The following is a 21,360-nucleotide window of genomic DNA, read 5'->3' as shown; positions in this document are numbered from 1 at the left end:
ATCTATCTATCTATCTATCTATCTATCTATCTATCTATCTATCTATCTATCTATCTATCTATCTATCTAAACATTTCCCAAATACATTTTAATCTAGTTCAGCTGCACTTGGGAGTTTTGTGATGAGTTTGACACCTCAGGTCTGGAAGAATCTAAGTCACATTAAATTATTGTTGCCAAGCTGTTCTTGTGAAGTTCATTTTTTTTTAAATTGAACAATTTATTCAGGGCATGATGTAGTGCTAGAGTTGGACTTTAAAGACCTCCAGTTCTGTTACTTAATTCTTGTGTGGCCCAGACCCAATCCCTTTACCCTTTGGGCCTCAATTTTTTCATCTGAATAAATAACAAGGGTGGATTAGGTTAGAGGTTCTTAACCCTTTTTGAGTCACAGACCTCTTTGGACATCTGTTGAAGCCTATAGACCCTTTCTCAGAGCAATGTTTTTAAATTCATCAACTACATAGATTACAAAGGAAACTAACTAAATTGAAATAAAGATGTATTTTTTCCCCACTAAAGTTTACTGACTCCCAGAAATGTCTCTATGACCCTCTTGGGGGTTTGTGGATCCCAGTTTAAAAATTCCTGCATTAGATGATCTCCAAGGTTTGACTATTTATCTTGTGATAAGGAGATCTATTGGTTGTCTGGAAGACAGATCACTTTGGTTATGGCTAAAGGGGAAAAAAGGCTTAGTCCTTAACAGATACCAAAGATAGTAGTTGCAAAGGCTAATTAGATGTAAAATTCTTTGTAATCTACATGGAAGGAGTAGTTGGCTTAGAAATGATCACTTCAGCCAGATTTTTACTCATTCATTATCAAGAAGTGTCACCTTCAAAATTAGCAGCTGAATAATAGCTGCTTCCACCAAGCTATTAGATAAAACAATAAGCCTGTCCTGATTAAAACAAACTAAGAATATTTTGATGAAATCTTGTGTTATCCTCAACCCTTTACTTTCTCTTACACACCCAATCAATCAGTTGTTAAATTTGGTCATTTTTACCTTCTAAACATGTCTCAGATTTGACTATTTCTCAAGACTCATACAGGAGCACCTTTTTTTTTTCAGGCTCCCATCACCTATCTTTTGAACTATTTCAAAAGCTTCTTAATTGGTTTTTGTCTCAAGTGTTTCCCATCTCCAATCCATTCTCTGCTCAGTACCAAAGTGGTTTTCCTAAAGCATAGGTCTGATCTTGTCATCTCTCTTATTATTAAACTAGGTGGCAGAGAGGATAGAGTGTTGGACCTGGAGTCAGGAAGACTCATCTTCCTGAATTAAAATCTAGCCTCAAACACTTACTACCTGGGCAAGTCACTTAACCCTTTTTGCCTCAGTTTCCTCATTTATAAAATGAGCTGCAGAAGGAATAGCAAATTATTCCCACATTTTTTCCAAGAAAACCCCAAATGGGGTTACAGAATTGGACATGAATAAAAAACAACCCCCCCAAAAAAAAACTACTGAACAAACGATTTCTTATTGCCTATAAGATCAAATATTAACTCCTGTATTTAACAGTTAAAGTCCTTCACAACCCAGGGCCATTCTACCTTTCCAGGCTTGTTATATATTATTCCCCTTCTATTTTTTACAATCCAGTCAGACTGATTTTATTGCTATTTATTCATGATCCTCCAACTCCAGTCTCCATGTCTTTGCACTCTCTCTCCCCTCTACCCGGAAAACTCTCCCTCCTCATATCTGCCCCATGGACTCCATTACTACTTTCAAGATTCATTTCAAACACCACCTTCTCCTTGAAGCCTTTCCTGATCCACCTCACCTCCAGTTGCTATTGTCCTCTCTCCCCAAAATGCCTTGTGTTTACTTTGTATATATATATCCTCCATTAGAAGATGAGATGACTGGGGGCTGTGGACTGTTAGCAAAGAACAAGTATTTAAGAAATGCTTGTTGATTAATTGTTTTCAGAATGTGGAAGGGAGTGTAGTAAAGCATAAGTACAAAGAAAGTTGAAATAATATGGGAACCAACACACCTGCTCCTTATGCCTTTCTCCCTTCAAAATTCAGCTTTTCAGGAACTTCTTCCTGATTCCCCAAGTTACTAATATTATCCCAGCTAGGTCGCACAGTGTATAGAGCTCTTGGCCAGGAGTCAGTTCAAATATAGCCTCAGATGCTGTAATGTTAATGGGATATAAGATTTTCTGGCCCATTACTAGACCTCACCTGAAGCCCAGTAAGAGAAGCTTGCTTAGGGGAGGCATGCTTATAGGAAGGCTTTCACACCTTTTGCTAATTTCTAATTAGGTACTGAGTCAGGAGTGTTATGATGCCCTCCGGCTCTAAAAAGTGTGTATTCATACACACACACACACACACTTTGAGGTTAGCATTTTGTTTTGGTGCTCGCTCATTGGAAGAGTGTTCCAGTGATTTGGCCAGATGAGACTGTGGATAGCTGTTAAGGAATCTCACCTCTCACCACCCCCCCTCCCACTTTGAAAAACCCAGATGTTGGTGCTTCTCTCTCTGGTAACTATGTATGTATTGCCTTGATCAAGCAGTTGAATCTATCTGTTGATCTGTGCTTAATTTCTCAGACAGTTAGAGGCCCTGTCTGTTGGTCTTTATTTATCTGCTTTTATTTTCTGTTTGTATTTTCTTTGAAGTTCAGGGTGCTGACATTTCCCCTGAACTAATGAATGTAATTAAAAAAGATTGTTGATTCCTTGTTTCCTAGTAAAGCAGATCTAAGAACCGGTGCTAGCAGCCATCCTCAGTATGCCAGTGTGGTTGTTGCTACAGATGCTAGCTGTGCTTGGGCAAATCACTTAACCTTTGTTTGCCTCAGTTTCCTCAACTGTAAAAGGGAGATAATAATAGCACCTACCTTGCAAGGTTGTTAGGAGGATCAAATAGGATAGTATTTGTAAAGCACATAGGACCTGGAAAAGAGGAACTTAAGTTTTATTTGCCCTCTGACCCCACCAATTGCTTCATATTGATTTTGAATATTTTTATTTGCTTTTCTATTTATATGTTATCTTCCCTCCCCTCTCTCCCACAACCCATTTATAGAATGTCAGCTCCTTGAGGATATGGATGATTTAATTTTTTGTCTTTGTGTCTTCAGCATCTAATACAGTGTTGGGCACATAGTAGGTAGTTAATAAAAATTTTCTGAATTGATTTGAATATGGGTTCTGGTTTTAAATGGGCTAAACTGATCTGAGCAGCTTTGGTCTAAATTCAAAAAAACCTTTACAAGACATAGTTCTTGCAGGAAATCCTATGAAGAGGGAAAGGTGATAAACAAGTGTCTTATAGATGTACCCATCATCTCTTCCTCTGCTTCCCATCTCTCCCCACTCCCCACCGCCAAGTGCTAATTGATGTGAGGAAGGTGCTTAAAGACTTACGCACACATATCCCCATTTCCTCTCCTTCTATCTTTCTTCCTTGAACTGACCCCTCTTCTTACTTCCTCCATCTCCTCTCCCACTTACAAAAAAGAAGAAAAAAAAAGTGCTAATTGACAGTAGCAAAGGATTCTTTGCCCTGAACCCTTTTCCTTTTTGTTATCAGTTCAGTCTTGGTACAAAGACCTGTACCTTTTCTCTTTTGCATCCACAGAAATCACTGTCAGCCTTCTGTTACATATCCTTTCTTTCTATCAGGCTCATACTTGGCAAGAGTAGATTCTTTTGGTCATTTATATGTGTACCTCTTTTGATCTTGTTTTTTCATTCCTCCCATCATCTAGTTTCCCATTAAACCTTCTAGTGGACTACATAGGTGTCTAACCCTGGCAAACTGATTTGCCTCTTCCTTGTGGGATTCCTTCAAATATGTCAGCTAGTTTTACATTATTCCTTCAGAAATAGGGACAACTCTTTATTGAATTTCCTTTCATGTTTCAAGCTTATACATGAAACTGCTTTGTGAGACTCTGTGAAGTCTGAATGGATATTATTTCACATTTTGGGGGAGAGGACATTAATTCCCCATTATGCAAATTTGAAAATAAATTGTTGATCTTTGGGGAAAAATTAATGAAGGAATCTAAGTATCACATCAAATAATAAAAATTAAGACTCATTAAATAAGTACATAGAAGGTTTCTTTGTATATTAGAATGATTTTTGCACATTTAAAATTTCATTTTAGATTAAATTGCCCATCACATTCTTACTTTTCCCCTCCAGGGTTTGGCACCAGGCAGTGATTCAAGGGCTAAACATCACTTCTATCAACAATCAGACTCTTATTTGCTCTGCCAGTATAATCAACCAGAACCTCCCCCCCATCCCCCTTTGAATCTTCTGTTGGGTCTCTCTAGATTTTAATGCTTCTCACTTTAAACACATCCTTATAACTTTTCCCCAAGACTGCCAGACTCAAGTTGGTTATGATTTGTAGGACAGCTTTTCCTTCTGATTTTCCAACCTTCTCCACAGAAGAATCAGTTGGAAATTTATGAAAAAATTCTTTGTGAAAATTTATGAAAAACCTCTTTATGAAAAACTCAACAAAAGAATACAAATGAGTGAGTTACTAGACTGTGTTTAACCAAAACATTGCTAGTAATAGATCCCATCCTTTAATATTATATCATTGATGTTTTTGATAGATAGCATTTTGTGATTAAAAAATGTCTTGACAAGTAATATTTGTGTGATTGAAAAATACATTCAGCTGTGCATCACTTTAATGGATTTGTTTCTTGACAGCCACTATGGCATTTCCAAAAATCCTTATAAAGTTAAGTTGTTTGCTTTCATATCTTTGGGTTGATTTTGTGTAGAAAGGGAAAAAATGGTGGAGAAATTAAAACTTTTCAAACCTACATTTAATGAGTTAATATCTATACCCATACCTATACCTGTACCCATATCTTTATCACTGTTTATGGAATGTACTGACCCAAATCATGACATTTGCCAAACTAAAGAAAAGTTAAATATGTATACATGCAAGCAAATAAATGTGCTCAAAACATATCTGCAAAGTGATATATGAATGAGAAGCATTGTTACCACTGCAAAAACAATACTACATGTAAAAGAATTCAGCAAGCATTCAAAATTGAAATCCTTGAAATTGGGAGATATAATAAGAAACTCACTTATATGGTGCTTTATAGTTTGCAAAACACTCTTCTCATAATAATTCTGTGAGGTAGGTGTTAATTACTTCCACTTTACAAAGAAAAAATGAGTCTGGGTGGTTAAATGACTTGTCTATGATCACCAGCTTATAAATATCTCAGATAGGAGTTGAACCCTGGCTTCCTGACTCTAAATCCATTGCTTTATTTACTATACCATGCTATTTGTAATAAAGCACACTGTTATATGTTTTTTTCCTCCCCCTCTTCCTTTGTTCCCGGCTCCCCCCTCCTCCTCCCCCCCCCCCCATACACCTTCTTTGGACATAGTCTTTCAAATGCATGAGAGCCTTAAATGGTGAAACAGTTATTGTGGTTTTCCAGCCTGGGCTCCTTGAGAATCTTACCCATCATCATGTTTGTAAGACTGTAAGACTGAGGAATCACAAAGCAAGAAGACATAGACAATAAAAAGACATTTATTAGTGTACTAAGGCTTGGACTAGCGCAGTTTCAACTTCTTAGGGTACAGATTAGGTTTTTAGGCTGCTTAGAGTACACAGTCAGTCAGGGGCATTCTTGAACAGAAAAGGGAATGGGGAAATGTGCAAGCCTTGAAGGCACAGGGGTGCTTAAAGGTCAGGTTTTTCTGTGGGAAAATACATTTCTGGTTGGTTAGTCTTATTAGAAGTCCTTCTATGGCAGGAAATTTCTAAGTTGTGGAAGCCTCTTTTAAAATAGAATCATTTTTGTTCATTCTGTTGTCACCAGTAGAGAGGGAAGTAAAATGCAAACTCTTTATCTCTGTTTCCTTGATCTTCGAGAGGAGAATATATTTTCCCCAAATCACAGTTCTCAGTTAAGCCTGCTTCTTTTATCAGGTGCTACAAAATAGTATATAAAAAGAATGTAATCTTTCAATAATCTTGCAGCCACTCTGGCTCAATATATTCTCATCAATAAAACAGTGGTACTTCACTTTACATCTGTTGCCCTACCTGATTTCAGCTCTATGGAGTAGGACCTAGCAGAGAACGTTTTCTCTTTTACAGATGTCTGACATAATTGGATTTGTTTTCTGCCTTATCTACTCCCTGGCATCTTGACTCTCTCTGTTCTTGACCAATTTGTACTTTTGCATTTTGAAATTACTAGAAACTGGGGCAGCCAGGTAGCACAGAGAGTTAGAGCACTGGCTCCAGTGTCGGGATGACCTGGGGATCGAATCCCTGGTTCAGACACTTAGCACCCACCCAGAAACACCTGGTAGTGTAACCTTGAGCAAGTTACTTAACCCCAATTGCTTAGGGGCGGCCAGGTGGCTCAGTGAGTAAGAGCACCAGCTCCAGTGTTGGGATGACCTGGGGATCAAATCTGGGCTCAGATACTTAGCACCATACCCAGAAATAATTGGCCATGTAACCTTGAGCAAGTTACTTAACCCCTATTGCTTAAAAAAAATTACTAGTAAACTTAGCTAACCTGGGCTAATGGGAGTTTCTGTTCTATAAATTCACATCATGACTCAATGGTATATCTCAGCCTCCCTTTTTTGAGATGTTGCTTCTGTCCAGTTCCTTAGTATGATTGCTGCCTTGCCTTAGCTGAACAGAACAAGTTTGGTAATATTCCATAAGCTCTCGGTCAAGATGCTGCCTAGCCTTGCTGTCATCTATGCCTATCATAGAGCTGCAGAGAAACACTACCCTGCCTAATCCAAGCCTATTCTAATCAAAGATGCTGTGGTATGTACTTCAGGGGATACACTGATCAGTTAAATATAATCACCATCCTCAAAGAGTTTATAATTTAGTAAGAGACATGTGAGAAGACATGACTGTACTTCAAGGCAGAAATATAAATGACATATATAAAATTCATAGATTCAGGGGAAGAGATCGCAGCCAGCTGGAGAGGTCAGGGAAGGCTTCATAGAGGAAGTAGCATTTGAAGGAATGGATAGAATTTTAATAGGTATAGAGATTTTGGAGGAGAACATTCTAGATACAGGTAATAGAACGAACAGAGAGATACAGAGTTTAGGAGAACTTTGAACCATTTCAGGGAACAATAAGTAGTTTTAATATGGTCCTAGATATGGAGCACAGCATTATAGCAAGCATTGGAACCTGAATGCATGTCCACATGCTGTGGGAGAAAACACTAAAAACACAATTTGGATCCATATTATTGGGGGCCTTAAATCCAAAACAATGGGGTGCCACTGAATTTTTTATCTAGATATTGACACAAAACTCTTCTTCAAGGATGATTGATGAAGAATGAATTGGATTGGAGAGAGAACAATCTAGAAGCAAAGAGACCAGTTAGGAGGCAATTGTAATTGTCTCCCCAAGGTGAGAGATGATGAGGGTCTGAATCTGGGAAGTAATTGTGGGAAAGGAAAAGAGAAGATGTCTTTAAAAGACATCAGATAGGTCAATTCTATGAGAATTGTTGACTGATTATTCATAGGAGAGCAAAGCAGAAGGAGTCAAAGATGAGGGCAGGTTTTCAGCTTGAGTGTCGAGGAGAATGGTGGTAGTATCAATATATAGGAGAGTTTTAGAAGAGATCCTGTGCATTAAAAATCCCTGCCAGTTGAAGAGCTTTTATTTTTTTTTCTGACCTCTCTTTGTATATTGTCTCCCTCCATTAGACTGTAAACTCCCTGAGGGCAAAGACTATCTTTTTTTTATTGTATCCCCAGTACACAGTGCCTAAATAAAGGTTTATTGGATTGAATTGGCACTGGACTAGATTCAATTTAATTCAACAAACATTTATTCTGTACAAGCTGGTATAAAATCATAGATTTAGAGCTAGAAGACAACTTAGAAATTGAGTCCAACCCCTACATTTTGTAGATGAAGAAGTTAAAGCCCAGAGGAATTAATGACTTGCTGAGGGTCACATAGCTAATCAGTGTCTGAGGAGAGATTTGAATCCATATCTTCTTGACTTCAAGTCTAACATCCCTTCCCCTAAATCACACTATCTTAAAATAAAACCCTGTAATTTTGATCATAGGTGAAGACTCAAATATTAGCATGATTAATGCTAATTAATAGTCAGGTGATAGGGATTCAAACTTTAAAATCTTGTGACTCCTGGTTTCCTTTATCCTGTTTCAGAAGGAAGAGATAGTCAATAGAAGACAGAGGCAAACAGACTTAAGAGGAAAAGTAAAAAATCTTTAGGGGGGAAAAGTCATATCAACAGAAACATATTTCATGACAAAGGAAATCCCCTGAGGAAGGGGAAGGAATCACAACAAATTTTGCAAGTCCCTGTGGAAAATGACAATGGAGCAACTCTAGAAAGGTAATGTGGGTTGAGGAGTGAGCCATTGAATTTAGCAGTTAAGGAGATTATTGTTGGAGAGAGCAGTTTCTGGGCTTTAGGATTAGATGAGATGTTGCAAGGGATTAAAAAAGTGAGTCAGTGATAAGGTAGTAAAGGCAGCCATTGTAAACAACTCAGTGTAGGCCAGAAGTTCCTAATTGGGAGTTTACCAACCTAATTTTTTTTGTTGTTAACCATTTCACTATAATTGGTTTACTTTGTAATTTCATGTATTTTATTTAATGAATTTAAAGACAATATTCCATAAGCTTCACCGGAATGCCAAAGGTGTTTATGACACAAATAAATCTTAGGAACTACTACTGTTTTAGGAGTTTGTCAGCAAAGGGGAAAGATTATATATATATATATGTATGTATATGGGATGATAGGGGAAGGTAAAAGGCTTTTTTTGTTGTTGTTTGTTTTGTTCTTAAAGGATGAGGAGTCTTTAGTATATTTATAGTCAAAGAGGTAGACATCATTAGGTAAAGAGAAATTGTAAATAAGAGAGAGTAGGAATAGTTAATTGGTGAGTTAAGCTTCCAAAGTAGACTGGAACGAATGTATCAGGAGCACAGATATAGAGTTTAACCTAGAAAGGAGAAGGACCATCTCATCTTTTGAGACTAGAACAAAGAAAAGGACAGGTAAAAATACAGAGAGTTTCTAAAGTATGGGGTTGAAGAAATAAGGGAACTAATGACAAATGGCTTTTTTTCTTTTTTTTTTCTCATTTTTTCTTAGAAGATTAGGAGATAAGTCATTTGCTGGGAGGGGAGTGTGTGGATAGGAATGTCTTGGCAACTTGAAGTGATAATAAAAGGTTTGTAACAGCTGCCATGGGGAGTTAATCAGGAGTTAATAAAAGGATTGACCTGCAATAGTGAAGCTTTGGTGGAAATTAGGTAATAGATGATAGTGGTGGCCCATAGCTGTGGATCATCTAGGTATACATGGCAAGAGGACAATGGTTGATTATAGTTGCAGTAGGTCTAGGGTTAAGATTGTCAAGAGAGTAACTTTAAGTCAGAATGTGAGTTAACCTTCAATAGTCTGTAGAACTAGGAAGACAAGATTGGATGCATTCACAGGAGATACCGAATGAGAAGAAGCCATGGAAGGACTAAGGCAGAAAGAGAGATGGAAATATAGGCTGTTGTAATCAGAGAAATTTCAGAATTCATGATCATGGAAATGCAATAGTTTTGGATGATGCATGAATGCATGAAACATCATTTATTAATCACTTAGAGGTATTTGTTCTAGACATCATGCTAAGTGCCAGGGATACAAATACAAAAAGTGAGATAGTCCTTGACTTCAGGGAGTTCATAAAACAACACATGGAGGGAGGGGTAGAAAAGGAAGTAGTATGATGAATTGATCCATAGAACATGCCCTTTCCAGGAGTAATTGTAGTTTTCATTTGATTTTTGAGTTCAGAGCAAAAAAGGTAGAAAGCAGGGATGGTTATATGGTAGGAGGAGGAGGAAAGAGATTGTTACAGGCACAGCACTAAAGCAGATGACCAGATGGTCCAGGTGACCATCTTTCTGGGATGTGGAGTTGATTTGATCTGGGGTTGGCCAAATATAGTAGGCTAATTAAGTTTATGTTTTGCTCAGTTACCAATCAAGATGACTACTGCAAATTGGGAGTACCAAAGTTAAGTGATTTGACTTCCTCAAGGAGTGACGGAATTAGGATTAAAAAAATAGGAATGAGAGCTGGCTAGCCATAGACCATGGAAAATACTACATGAAAATACCAATTCCAGTGGCTTCCTATTGCCTCTCAGATAAAAATTTAAACCTTTCTGTTTATATTTGATAGCTAAACAGCCTTCATAACCTCTGCAGCCTTCATAAACCAGCCTTGACTTCTCTTTCTAGCTTCATTGGACATTGTTCCCCTTCCCATACTTTGTGGTCTAGTCAGACTGGCCTTCTCTCAGCCTCCCACCTATGACATGGTTTCTTTTTTCTGTGCCTTTGCACTAACAGTCCCTCATGTCTGGAATGTTCTTGCTCCTTTTCTTTTAAGATGGAGCTCAGGCATCTTCTTTGTGAAGCCTTTCTTGACTCCTTCATTGCCCTGCCATTACTCCCCAAATACCTTTTATTTAACTAATACATACATTAATGCATACACACACATATATGTATGAATACATAAGTGCATTTGTATTTAGCTATATATATATATATGGTACATATTTTTTATATGGACATGTCTCTCCTGTTAGAAGGTAAACTAGTTGAGAGTTGGATGTATTTCTTTCTTTGGCCTTTTAATCCCTAGAGCCTAGCATAGTGCTTCAGAGTATGTACTGGTGCTTGATAAATACTTGTTGATTGATCAGTGTATTCCCTAGATTGGATCTGGGGACCTAAAGTTTGCTGATGATCATTGTTGGGAAGGGCTGTAGTCAAGGGCACTAAAACCCATATAGAAAAGGTCATTCAGTTATCCTCCGCCACAATCTCAAATGAGGGTATTAGGTGGTGGCCATGCACAGCAGCTCTTGCTTACCTATTTTTTTTTCCTGTTGTATTGTTTTAGTTGTTGTTTCCAGAGATATTAGTGACAAATGGAAGGACAGCATGGGATAGAGGCATTCTATCCCAGTCCCTGGGAAAGGCTAGGACTTGGGTTTGGGGATAAGTCTGGCTACATAGCAGCACTGGCATCAATACTATCTCTCTTCCATCATAACCCCAACCTAGGAAGGGATTTCTAGTCTCATTGAATCTCCTCCCTTATGCAAAAATAAGATATGTATCAATTCACTTCTCTAACAACCTGGGCAAAAACTTTTTATGGTTTTGTTATGAATAGATGTAGTCATGTTACCCCTTTTCCCCCAAAGCTAAAGCTGGTTGGTCACTATTGCCCAATGAACAACATTCAGACTTCTTTTCCTGGCATTCAGGGTTCTCTGCAAATCATCTTTTTCATTGAGCCTCATGTAGTGTTTTGTTCCACTTCTCTCTGTTATGTTGTATGATAATGATTTATGTTTATAAATTCTCTTTCTTTAGATTGTAAGCTTTGTGAGGGCAGGAGCTATGCTTCATTTAACATAGTATCTCTCCTCAATACCCAGCACTGGGCTCTACACACAACAGTCCTTTAAAAATGTTTAATGAGTGGCTGAATAAATCTCTTCTTGATGTCTAAACTCCTATTAGCTTTTTTTAGTCTTTAAAAACATCAGTTCTCCAAGGTTATCCAACTAGTCTCACATATGTTCTTCAAAACATTCAACATGTATAATGTTAATCCCAAGAGCAAGTCCTCCCTTTTGAGTTCCCTTTTGAGCACATTCCCACTTTCAAGATATTATCAGAGGAATGAATCTCTTAGTTTTCCAAAGCTGAGAAGATAAGAATGATTGCCTTATTAACATTTATGATAAAAAATCAAAACAAAACTATGCCTAAGTGCTATATTCTCCAACAATATAGGTGAATAACTCAATTCAAATAATATATTAACACAATCATACATATATAGTTTTTGAATGTTGGAATTAGGTTATTTATTCACAAGTCACTAACAGTATATAAAGTGAAAAATTATGTCTGGGAAATTCCTATTCCCAGCATTAATTGGATCATTTTTTGTTTTAGCCAAATGACTGATATTGATACGAATCAGCTAAGCACAGGCATTTTGATTTTCTGAACATATAATACACACCTAATATTATTAAGACATCGACTTATGCTGATACTTCTCTGTTAAGATGGATATTGGCAGTGGTTGGAATTTTAATCATAAAATACACCAGGGGTTTGTTATGATCAAAACCACAAAATAACATCATAAATGATGAGAAATGAACTTGGCAATACAGCTTGAGGTGTGAGACAGCAGTTTCAAATGCTGTTTAGGGAAATATAGAATTTAGCCATTATCAGTGAGCCATGAGGTTGGTAGTTTAGGAAAGGATGGAATTGTGGATCTCTAGGCTGTCTTATATAATTACATATAATGACTAAAGTAATCACATGCTCCATAAGCCAAAACATTTCTTCTGTTTTCCTAATCAGTCATACAACAAAAACAAAATAAACACTTTACATTGAGTTAAAAATAAACCTGCAAGCATTTGAATCTGGCAAGAGTCTGTGGGATGTTAGAGAAGTCTAGGACATCAGAAATGTGTATGCCAGTTCAATTAAGTGGACCCTATACATTTAGAAGCACATACCACAATCAAATGAATTTGTAAGTTCTTCATATGTCTTTCATGAATGAGTAGTATAACTACATAAGGAATCCTTTCTTGACTCAAAATCTCCTGCTAAATGATTTTTACAGTGATTTTTCAGTTTGGTTGGTACCATCTTTCCCAGAAACACAGTGTGTAATTTTATAAAGTTTGATGATCAGACAGATGATTGTATTTTTCATTTAACCATTAGCAAAGCTTGCCCAGTCACAGCTATAGTGTGATTTAACTATGACTTGTTCTCCTATTCATATTTCACTTATCTCTGCCAGTCATCCTTTTGCTTCTTGGCCTGCTAATTGTTTTATAATTATTGGATTAAAAAAAAACAACAAACTAATGTTTCCTTATCTCTGATCAGACTGTCAGCCACTGTCAGCCAACTTTTTCTTACAAGGCCCATTTCTGGTCTGTTCTGTCCTGTTCTATCTATCCACTGTCTGTCTAGAAATTTAATGCTAATAGGTTCTCTAGACTTTTTCCTTTGCCTATCTGTGTCTCTTTAAGCTTACACAATAGAAAAAAGCTTTAGATTTGGGTTTGAATCCCAACTTTGCCCTTGTGGAAGTCACTTTGTCTCTCTGGGCCTCAGTTTCCTCATCTGTAAAATGGTTCAGTTGGTCCCCTAAGATCTCTGAACTCTGGAATCTATTCCAATTCTACATGCTTTATTGATGTCTATTTTCTCTTGAAAATTTCTGAAAGTACAACGATCATGCTCTCTGTGTTCATAGATTACTCATGATGTTTTTTGTCAGGTGAATGTTTAATGAATACTTTGAGAAGGCAGTGTGATAATGAGGAAAGAACATTAGACTTAGGATTGGAAAACTGAGATGAGATCTTGAGTATCACTTACCCTCTCTGAGATTTTCATTTGTCATAGTTAAAATTTTCTTATCTGCAAAATGAGGACAATGATTCTTGTACTAGTTGCCTCAAAAAGCTATTGTGAGCTTTAGAGTCAACAATGTATGTAAAAATGCTTGGTAATTATCAAGTACCTTACCAATTGGAGCTATTACTAATAGATTATGAACATGCTTTTATGAAGCTCTTTATGTTGGAGTCCTTTGTGTTTAACATTTTAGTGTGGTCACATAGAACACAAAAATAGGGAATTTCTAAGCTTAATTAACTTTTTCAGTGAAATACTTTCTGTAGATCCCAAAGGGAACTAATAGAATGCCATTGGATAACATTTGCCGGCAGCATGACTAAGTTTATATGTTTGATTACCATCTGGTCTGTTGAATAAAGCTACCATTATGTTGATGGAATATGGTTCTCACTCAAACATGTTCTGTTTTCCACAGGCTTCTGAACAACAACCAAATCAGGAAGATTTCCAGAAATGCTTTTGAAGGGCTTGAAAACTTGCTATATCTGTAAGTCACAAGAAAAATCAATAATTCTACATATGGTTCTGATTGATTGCCTTTTCCTCCTCCTCCTCCTCTTCTTCTTGTCTTCCTCCTCATCTTCCTCTTCTTTTTCTTCTCTCCTCCTTTGAAAAGTAATGAATAATCTATCTGGGAAAATAAATTGCTAATTTACATTTTCTTTATCTCTAACATATCCAAAACAATCTTAGATACAAGTATGGTCCCCAGATCCCTATCTGAAAACCTTTAGGTCCATTTCTTTTGAACCTTGTCTTGGTTTCCCAAACCTTAAATTAAAGGAAAAGAAACCAGAAGAGAAATTGTCAGATGTTTCACATTTATAACTCACTAGACAAACCTACTTCAAAATCACACACATCAAAAAGAAAGAGTGGCATAAAAACACAGCCATCCTTACAAGCTTTCTAAACCTGGGAATCATAATAGAAGAAACAACTTTGATGAGCCTAGATATGAACCAAATTTAGGATTAATTAACTTAAAAATTTGACTACAGACAATCATATTTCCCATCTGGAACTTCCTTGAAAAAGGAAAAAAAAAGAACTCAAAATGATTACTACTGTAGTCTTATATGCTTCTGATAGTGGATAGTGATCACATGTTTGATATAATGTAAAGTTCTAGTTTCATTTTCTTATCACAAATTGCTTGTTGGGAGGTTGTGATAGAATATTATTCCATAGAAGGGCTAGGGAAAAAAATGGAAGAATTATCAAAAGGAAATCAAAATGATGTGATTCTGTTGAAGCGAGAGATATAATGGGTTTTCATTATTAGAATAGAATTATTTGAAGGCAAATAAAAATACAACTTTTAAAAAAGGTGTTTCCTGTTCTGGTTTTCCCTTGCTCCACTTCATTATGTTAGAATTTTCCTTAAACACTTGGTATTTATATCATTTTCCAGCCTGCTGTGTCAAATCCCAACTCCTCAGACTGATATACAATACCTCACACAAGCACCACACTATTTTTATTCCTTATCCTTCCCCCAGGCGCTGTGATACAGTTGAAGTGATGCTTGTTGAACCATACATGTATTTTTACTCGTGGTTAGCTCAGAGGCTTTTTATACTGCATTGCATGTATCTCAGATGCTTCCCCTCTTTACCAAACCATATCTTTTATTTCTTTTAAAATCTAACTCAAAACTAATCTCCAGAAAGCCTTTTACAATTGAGCAGTCCAGATTGCTCTGTTCTTTCTTCAAGTCATGTTTAGGATGCCTCAGGACTTAAATGTATTCCCTTTGTACAATGTTTCACTTCAGTGCAATTTAGCAAATATTTTTGGGGCATCCACTAAGGATGAGGCCTCTGGTAGACACTTGGGACAAAAAGGTGAACAAAGGTACAGCTACTGCTTTCAAGGAATTTATAATCTAATAGGGGAAGTGAGGTTGTATGAAAAGAAATAAAATAAAAAGGTATAATGATGCAAGATTTATGCTATAAGCTATGATAGGAGAGGTCAAATAAAATGCTTTGAAAGTTTTGTTTTTGTTTTTATTTTTGGAGGGGCAAAAAAAAGTGCAGGGCACTTGGGGTTAAGTGACTTGCCCAAGGTCACATGGCTAGTATTAAGTGTCTGAGGCTGGATTTGAACTCAGGTCCTCCTGACTTCAGGGCAGGTGCTCTATTCACTGGGCCACCTAGCTGCCCCCCAAAGATTTGAAAGTTGTAAGAAGGAAGGGATGGATCAATTGCTATCAAAAAGAAAGAGTGGCATAAAAACACAGTCATCCTTACAAGCCTTTCTAAACCTGGGGATCATAATAGAAGAAACAAGTTTGATGAGCCTAGATATGAACCAAGTTTGGGATCAATTAACTTAAAAATTTGACTACAGACAATTGTATTTCCCATCTGGAACTTCCTTGAAAAAGGGAAAAAAAAGAACTCAAAATGATTGCTAGTGTAGTCTTATATACTTATGATAGTGGATAGTGATCACATGTTTGATATAAGGTAAAGTTCTAGTTTTATTTTCTTATCACGAATTGCTTATTGGGAGGTTGTGATGTTAAGAAGGGAGGTATGGATCACTTGCTATCATGGGGGAAGTTGCCCCTGAGAAGGCCCCTGAAATAAAAGAAAGATTTCAGTAGGTATAAATATAGAAATTTTCCAGCTTAGTTATAATACCCACTCTGGCTTCACTCTCTCATTTGGAGTACAGAGGGTGGTTGATTATTTGAGGTTCTAGGGATAACCTTATGGTTGACTGCTCCAAACATGGTAGCTCCTAAGCTTTAACTGATATGCTTCCTCTTACCAATCAGTCAGAAAACACAATAAACTTTTACAAAAGGCATTTATTTACTCATCTGACAGGTCAAGAACAGAAGTTATCTACCACCACCCCCCCAAACCCAGAAACAAGGGGCACACTTCCCATAAAGACACATGGAGTATAGGGTAGAGATGGCAGAAAGTGGGCATGAATTTAAAATACACTGATGGCAAAGCATGTGATATGATCAAGGTAATAGCAAAGTCTCATTGCCCATTCTTTTGCTGGAGAGTCATCACAAAGTTCACTGTAGAGCAGAATGTTATTCTCCCACCATCAGGTGCCTATTGTAATCTTGAACCTGTAGACATCTTTAACTCAGTATATCAGTCAGTAACCATTTATAAAGTACCTACTATGTGTCAGGCAATGAGCTAAGTACTGGAGGTACAAAAAAGAAGCAAAAGACAGTTTTTGCCTTGGAAAAGCACCCAGTCTAAAGAGGGAGACAACATGCAGACAAAAATATTCAGATGAGCTATGTTCAGGATAAATAGAAGAATAACTAAAGGAGGGAAGACTCCAGATTTAAGAGGATTTGGGAAAGACTTCCTATAGAAATTGGGATTTTAGTCAGGACTTAAAAGAAGTAAGGGAAGCTGGTAGGGGGAGTTGAGGACTGTTCCAGGAATAGGGGACAGCCAGAGAAAACTCCTATGTCTTGTTCATGGAACAGCAGAAAAGCCAGTGTCACGATGTGGAAGGTTACATTCACAGCTGGAGTGGAGGATGGACTGAGTGCCTGGAAGGGAGTATCGTTTGAAGAAGACTGGAAAGGTAGGAGGGGGCTAGGTTATAAAGAGCTTTGAATGCCAAACAAAGCATTTTGTATTTGTTCCTGGAGGTGATAGGGAACCATTAAAGTTTATTGAGTGAGTTGGAGGCCTTGATCAGACCTGTCACTTTGGTGGCTGAATAGAGGATGGATGTCAAATCCACCAGCTGGCCACTACAGGAATTCATGTGTGAGGTAATGAAAAGAGGAGAGAGGGGGGTATATTAAGAGATATTACAAAGGTGAAATAAACAGAACTTGAAAGAAAATTGTATATAGGAGGTGAGGGATAGTGAGAAGTTGAGAGTGACACCTCAGTTGGAAACCTGAGGGACTGGAGGAAGGTATTATCTTCAACGGTAATAGGGAAGTTAAGATGACAGGAGCATTTAGGGGGAAAGGGAATGAGTTTTGTTTTGGTCCTACTGAGTCTAAGATATTTGCTGGACATCCTCACACGGGACACAGTACTTTAGTCAGGGAAGTGGCACAGTGGGTAGAGTGGCTGGCCTGGAGTCAGGAAGACTCATTTTCCTAAGTTCAGATCCTGCCTCAGACACTTGTGTGATCCCAAACAGGTCACTTAACCCTGTTTGCTTCAGTTTTCTAATTTTTAAAATGAACTGGAGAAGGGAATGGTGAACTACTTCAGTATCTCCATCAAGAAAACCCCAAATGGGGTCACAAAGAGTTGGACACGAATGAAAAACAACTGAACTGAACAACTACAAGTCAGTTTGAGGTCTGAAAGGCAGTTGGAGATGTAGGATTGGAGGTCGGCTGAGAAGTCAGGGAAGGATAGATTTGAGAATAATGGTAATGAGATGGTAATTAAATCCATGGGAGCTGATAAAATCACCAAGTGAAGTAGCATGTAGAGAGAAGAGAAGTGGACTCGGGACAGAACTGTGTTGGACACCTATGGTTAGAGAGTATGGTCTGGATGAAAAGATTGAGAAGGACTAGTTTGATAGGCAGGGGAGCCAGGAGAGATTGGTGTCCCAAAAATCTAGAGAGAAGAGAACATCATGGAAAATAAGATGATCAACAGAACTAAAGGCTACAGCCAGGTATAGGAGAATAAGAATTGAGAAAAAGCCATTGGGTTTGGTGGTTGGAGATTAGTGGTATGGAGAAAGCAGTTTTGGCAGAATGATGAAGTTGGAAGCGGGATTTTACAGGGTTAAAAAGTGAGAGAAGAGAAAGTGAAGTCACCTCTTGCAGATGACCTTTTGGAGAAGTTTAGTTACAAAGGATAGAAGAGGCATAAGATGATAGTTATCAGGGATAGAAAGATCAAATAAGGATTTTTTAGGATGAGGGAGGTCTGGGCATGTCAGTAGGCAGTAGGTAATGAGAAAATAGACAAGTAGAGACTGAAAATAAGTGGAAGAGTGGGGATGACAGAGGGACCAATTTGTTGGAAGAGACGCAATTTAGCGAGATCACTAGAGGGCCTTGGAAAAGAGTAAGGTCATTTCATCATCTGAGATTACCTACCATAGGCACAAGGCATCTGAGGATTACCTACCATACCTGCAGATTGAGATTGTGTGCCATAAATCTGTAGTGGACCCACTTGTGCGGTGTGGGATTTTCTACACCTTTGTTCAGTGAATGAAGAGCAAGGGTCTGGTAAAGGAAGGTAGAGGTAGAGAGCCAGATGAGGGGATTTTGGAATTCTTAAACATGGAGGTGGTACATTGGTGGATGATGGCAAGGTGAAAGATAAGCACATATCTTTGTGTATATATGTCCAAAACTGAAAGACTCAGAGTGCTTTCCATTCTCATCTTTACCTCCCAGCTTCTCTGGTTTCCTTCAAATCCCAGCTAAAATCTTGTCTTCTACAGGAAGACTTTTATGATTCCCTTTAATTCTAATGCTTTCCACCTGTTGTTTATTTAGAATTTATCCTGTATGTAGCTTCTTTGTACATAGCTGTTCACATGCTTTCTCCCCCATTAGATTGTGAGCTCCTTGACATCGGGGACTGTCTTTGACCTTTTTTTGTATCCCCAGTGCCTGACACATAGTAGGTACTTAATAAATGGTTCTTGCCTGACTAACTGACAAAAAGTAATGCAGAGTACAAAGGCTGTGGTCTCTTTTACATAGGGCCACATACTGGCCTTGGCAGAAAGCCCAGGACCTTTCTGCTTATAGCATTGCTTCTTTTCAGATACCATTAGTGCAAACCAGCAGCCAACCAAATAAATGACTGAGGCTAAGAGATCTTTTCTGAAGATGTTCCCAGTTCTAGCTACACAGTCTGTATAAATGGCTTCTCTTAATCATGTGGTTAGTCAAAGAGAACCAATTACAAAATGTATATGCATGCTTCTCAATCTCTCCAAGACACTTATTATGAATCATCATGATTCTCCTGGAAGCCAGCTCTCTAGCCTCTCTGCACTGGGAATTGGCATCAGCTCAGTACACTGAGGTATCTTTGTGCATGTACCAGTCCCTCTGTTACAACTGAACATCTGATCTGAAAACATCCTCATTGCTAAGTACCATTGCAACAGCTCAACATTCATTTAATGATATTTTGCCCTTTAATTGTTGTGAATCGCAGCAAAGATAATTTAATGTTTTAAGTCTTAAAGCTTTCTGCAACCCCTGGGATGACTCTATAGTTCATAACTTACTACATTATCTTTGCTTTTTGTTCCTTTTCCTCACTAATTCCTTTTTTCCACTTTCTCACATTCACAGAGATATATGAGTATTTATCAGTACAAAAATTCAGAATTTTATTAGACACTCTAAAATACATAGAAAGTTAAAAACTTTTATGTTGATTCTACAAGGTTTACTACCTTTTACTCAAAACTGTTGCTATTGACAGTATTAACAATGTGTGTATCATTTTTACTGCTTCTCCTTTCATTTCCTCCAGTGCCTTCCTCTATCAGTTATCCTTTTTTTTTTCTTGCCTTTTCCATCTTTTCCACTACATTGGCTTCTTTTTCTCTTCCTTGTTCTCTTTCTCTTTTTAATTCTTTTTCTTTAAAAAACTTTTATAAAGGAATATTTACTTTAAGTAAACAATGTACCAATATTCCCTCAACATCTGTGGTAGGATCCCCCACTATACCCTTTAGTATCTGTGCAGGGGAGGGTGATTAGGTTCACAGTCTAACTCGGTTACTGTATAGCATTAGCCCCATGAAATTCTAAGTTCACAAGAGGTCTCCATCTACTCCCCCTCCTCCTTGCCCCCTGGGATCCTGGCTTTCTTTGGGGTTCCCTATTGGGCTGGTGTAACACCCAGCCTGGATTCTGAGGTCTCCATGGTTCTAGCTCCTGATTCTTGGGCTCCTCTCCCTGAACCTAGAACTGAAATGGATGAACAAAACAAGACCAACATCTCAAGCCCATTTCTTGGGTCCACAGAGCCTAAGGAGGGAGTAAGGTGTCTTTACATTTCTCCCTAATTATTGCGTGATACCGCTCATTGAGTAACCTAGTCCTTCACTCCTGGACATTACTGTAAGAAAGAGGTCTTTCTCCTCTTCTTACAAATATGTGCAAGTCTCTATTATCCTTCTCCCCCAAAACCAACAATCTTTCCCTTAAACTTGTTGCAATCTCAAACTACCAACTTGTTTCTCCTTTGCTGATGCTACAAACTTCATGAAAGAGTAGTCAACATTGTCATCTCATAACACTCATTTTTTACTCACTTTTCAACCTACTAAGGTTTATTTCTGTCCCTAGCCTTTGAATGCACCTACTCTTAAAAAGGTCATTAATAAATCCTTAATCTGCAGTCCCAAAGGCCTCTTCTTAGTCCAAATATTGTGTCTTAACTACAGTATCTGACACTGTTAATTCTTTTTTAAAAGTTTTTATTGATCTTTTGTTTTTTACATCACCATAGTTTTCTCCAGTATTCCTTCCACTCTTCCTCCCAGAGAACTACCTCATATAACAAATAATAGTATTTTTTAAAGACAAAAACAATAAGAACATCAACAACAAATCAAAGAAAAATAAATGGAAAAAAGTATAAATGATAAATGCATTAAAAAATTCCAAAAACATGCAATATGTAACACCTATGAACCTCTCAACTCCACAAAGGAGTGAGAGAGGAGTGTCTTTTCATATTTCTTCTTTTGAGTTATGCTTAATTTTCCTTGATTTTGTGGCAAACACGGTTTAATCCTTAAAACTCCTCCTTTGGGGGATACAGATCTCTTTTA

General features: G+C 37.6%; 2 protein-coding genes across 2 annotated transcripts in view; both read left to right on the top strand.

Annotated features, from left to right (window-relative positions):
• PXDNL (peroxidasin like) overlaps window positions 1–21,360 on the top strand; it is a 557,041-nt gene that overhangs the window by 237,165 nt on the left and 298,516 nt on the right. The window contains exon 3 of the mRNA XM_069099924.1: window positions 13,988–14,059. Coding sequence (XP_068956025.1) covers window positions 13,988–14,059 — 72 coding nt within the window. The remainder of the gene's footprint in view (window positions 1–13,987; window positions 14,060–21,360) is intronic.
• Window positions 1–21,360, top strand: part of PCMTD1 (protein-L-isoaspartate (D-aspartate) O-methyltransferase domain containing 1) — a 548,363-nt gene that overhangs the window by 305,299 nt on the left and 221,704 nt on the right. The window lies entirely within an intron of this gene.

The sequence above is a fragment of the Petaurus breviceps genome, unplaced genomic scaffold (genome assembly GCF_028583685.1).
Source record: "Petaurus breviceps papuanus isolate PSGF00001 unplaced genomic scaffold, PetGlider_PUasm1.0 38, whole genome shotgun sequence".
Classification (NCBI taxonomy): Eukaryota; Metazoa; Chordata; class Mammalia; order Diprotodontia; family Petauridae; genus Petaurus; species Petaurus breviceps.
This window is presented reverse-complemented; position numbering and strand designations above follow the sequence as displayed.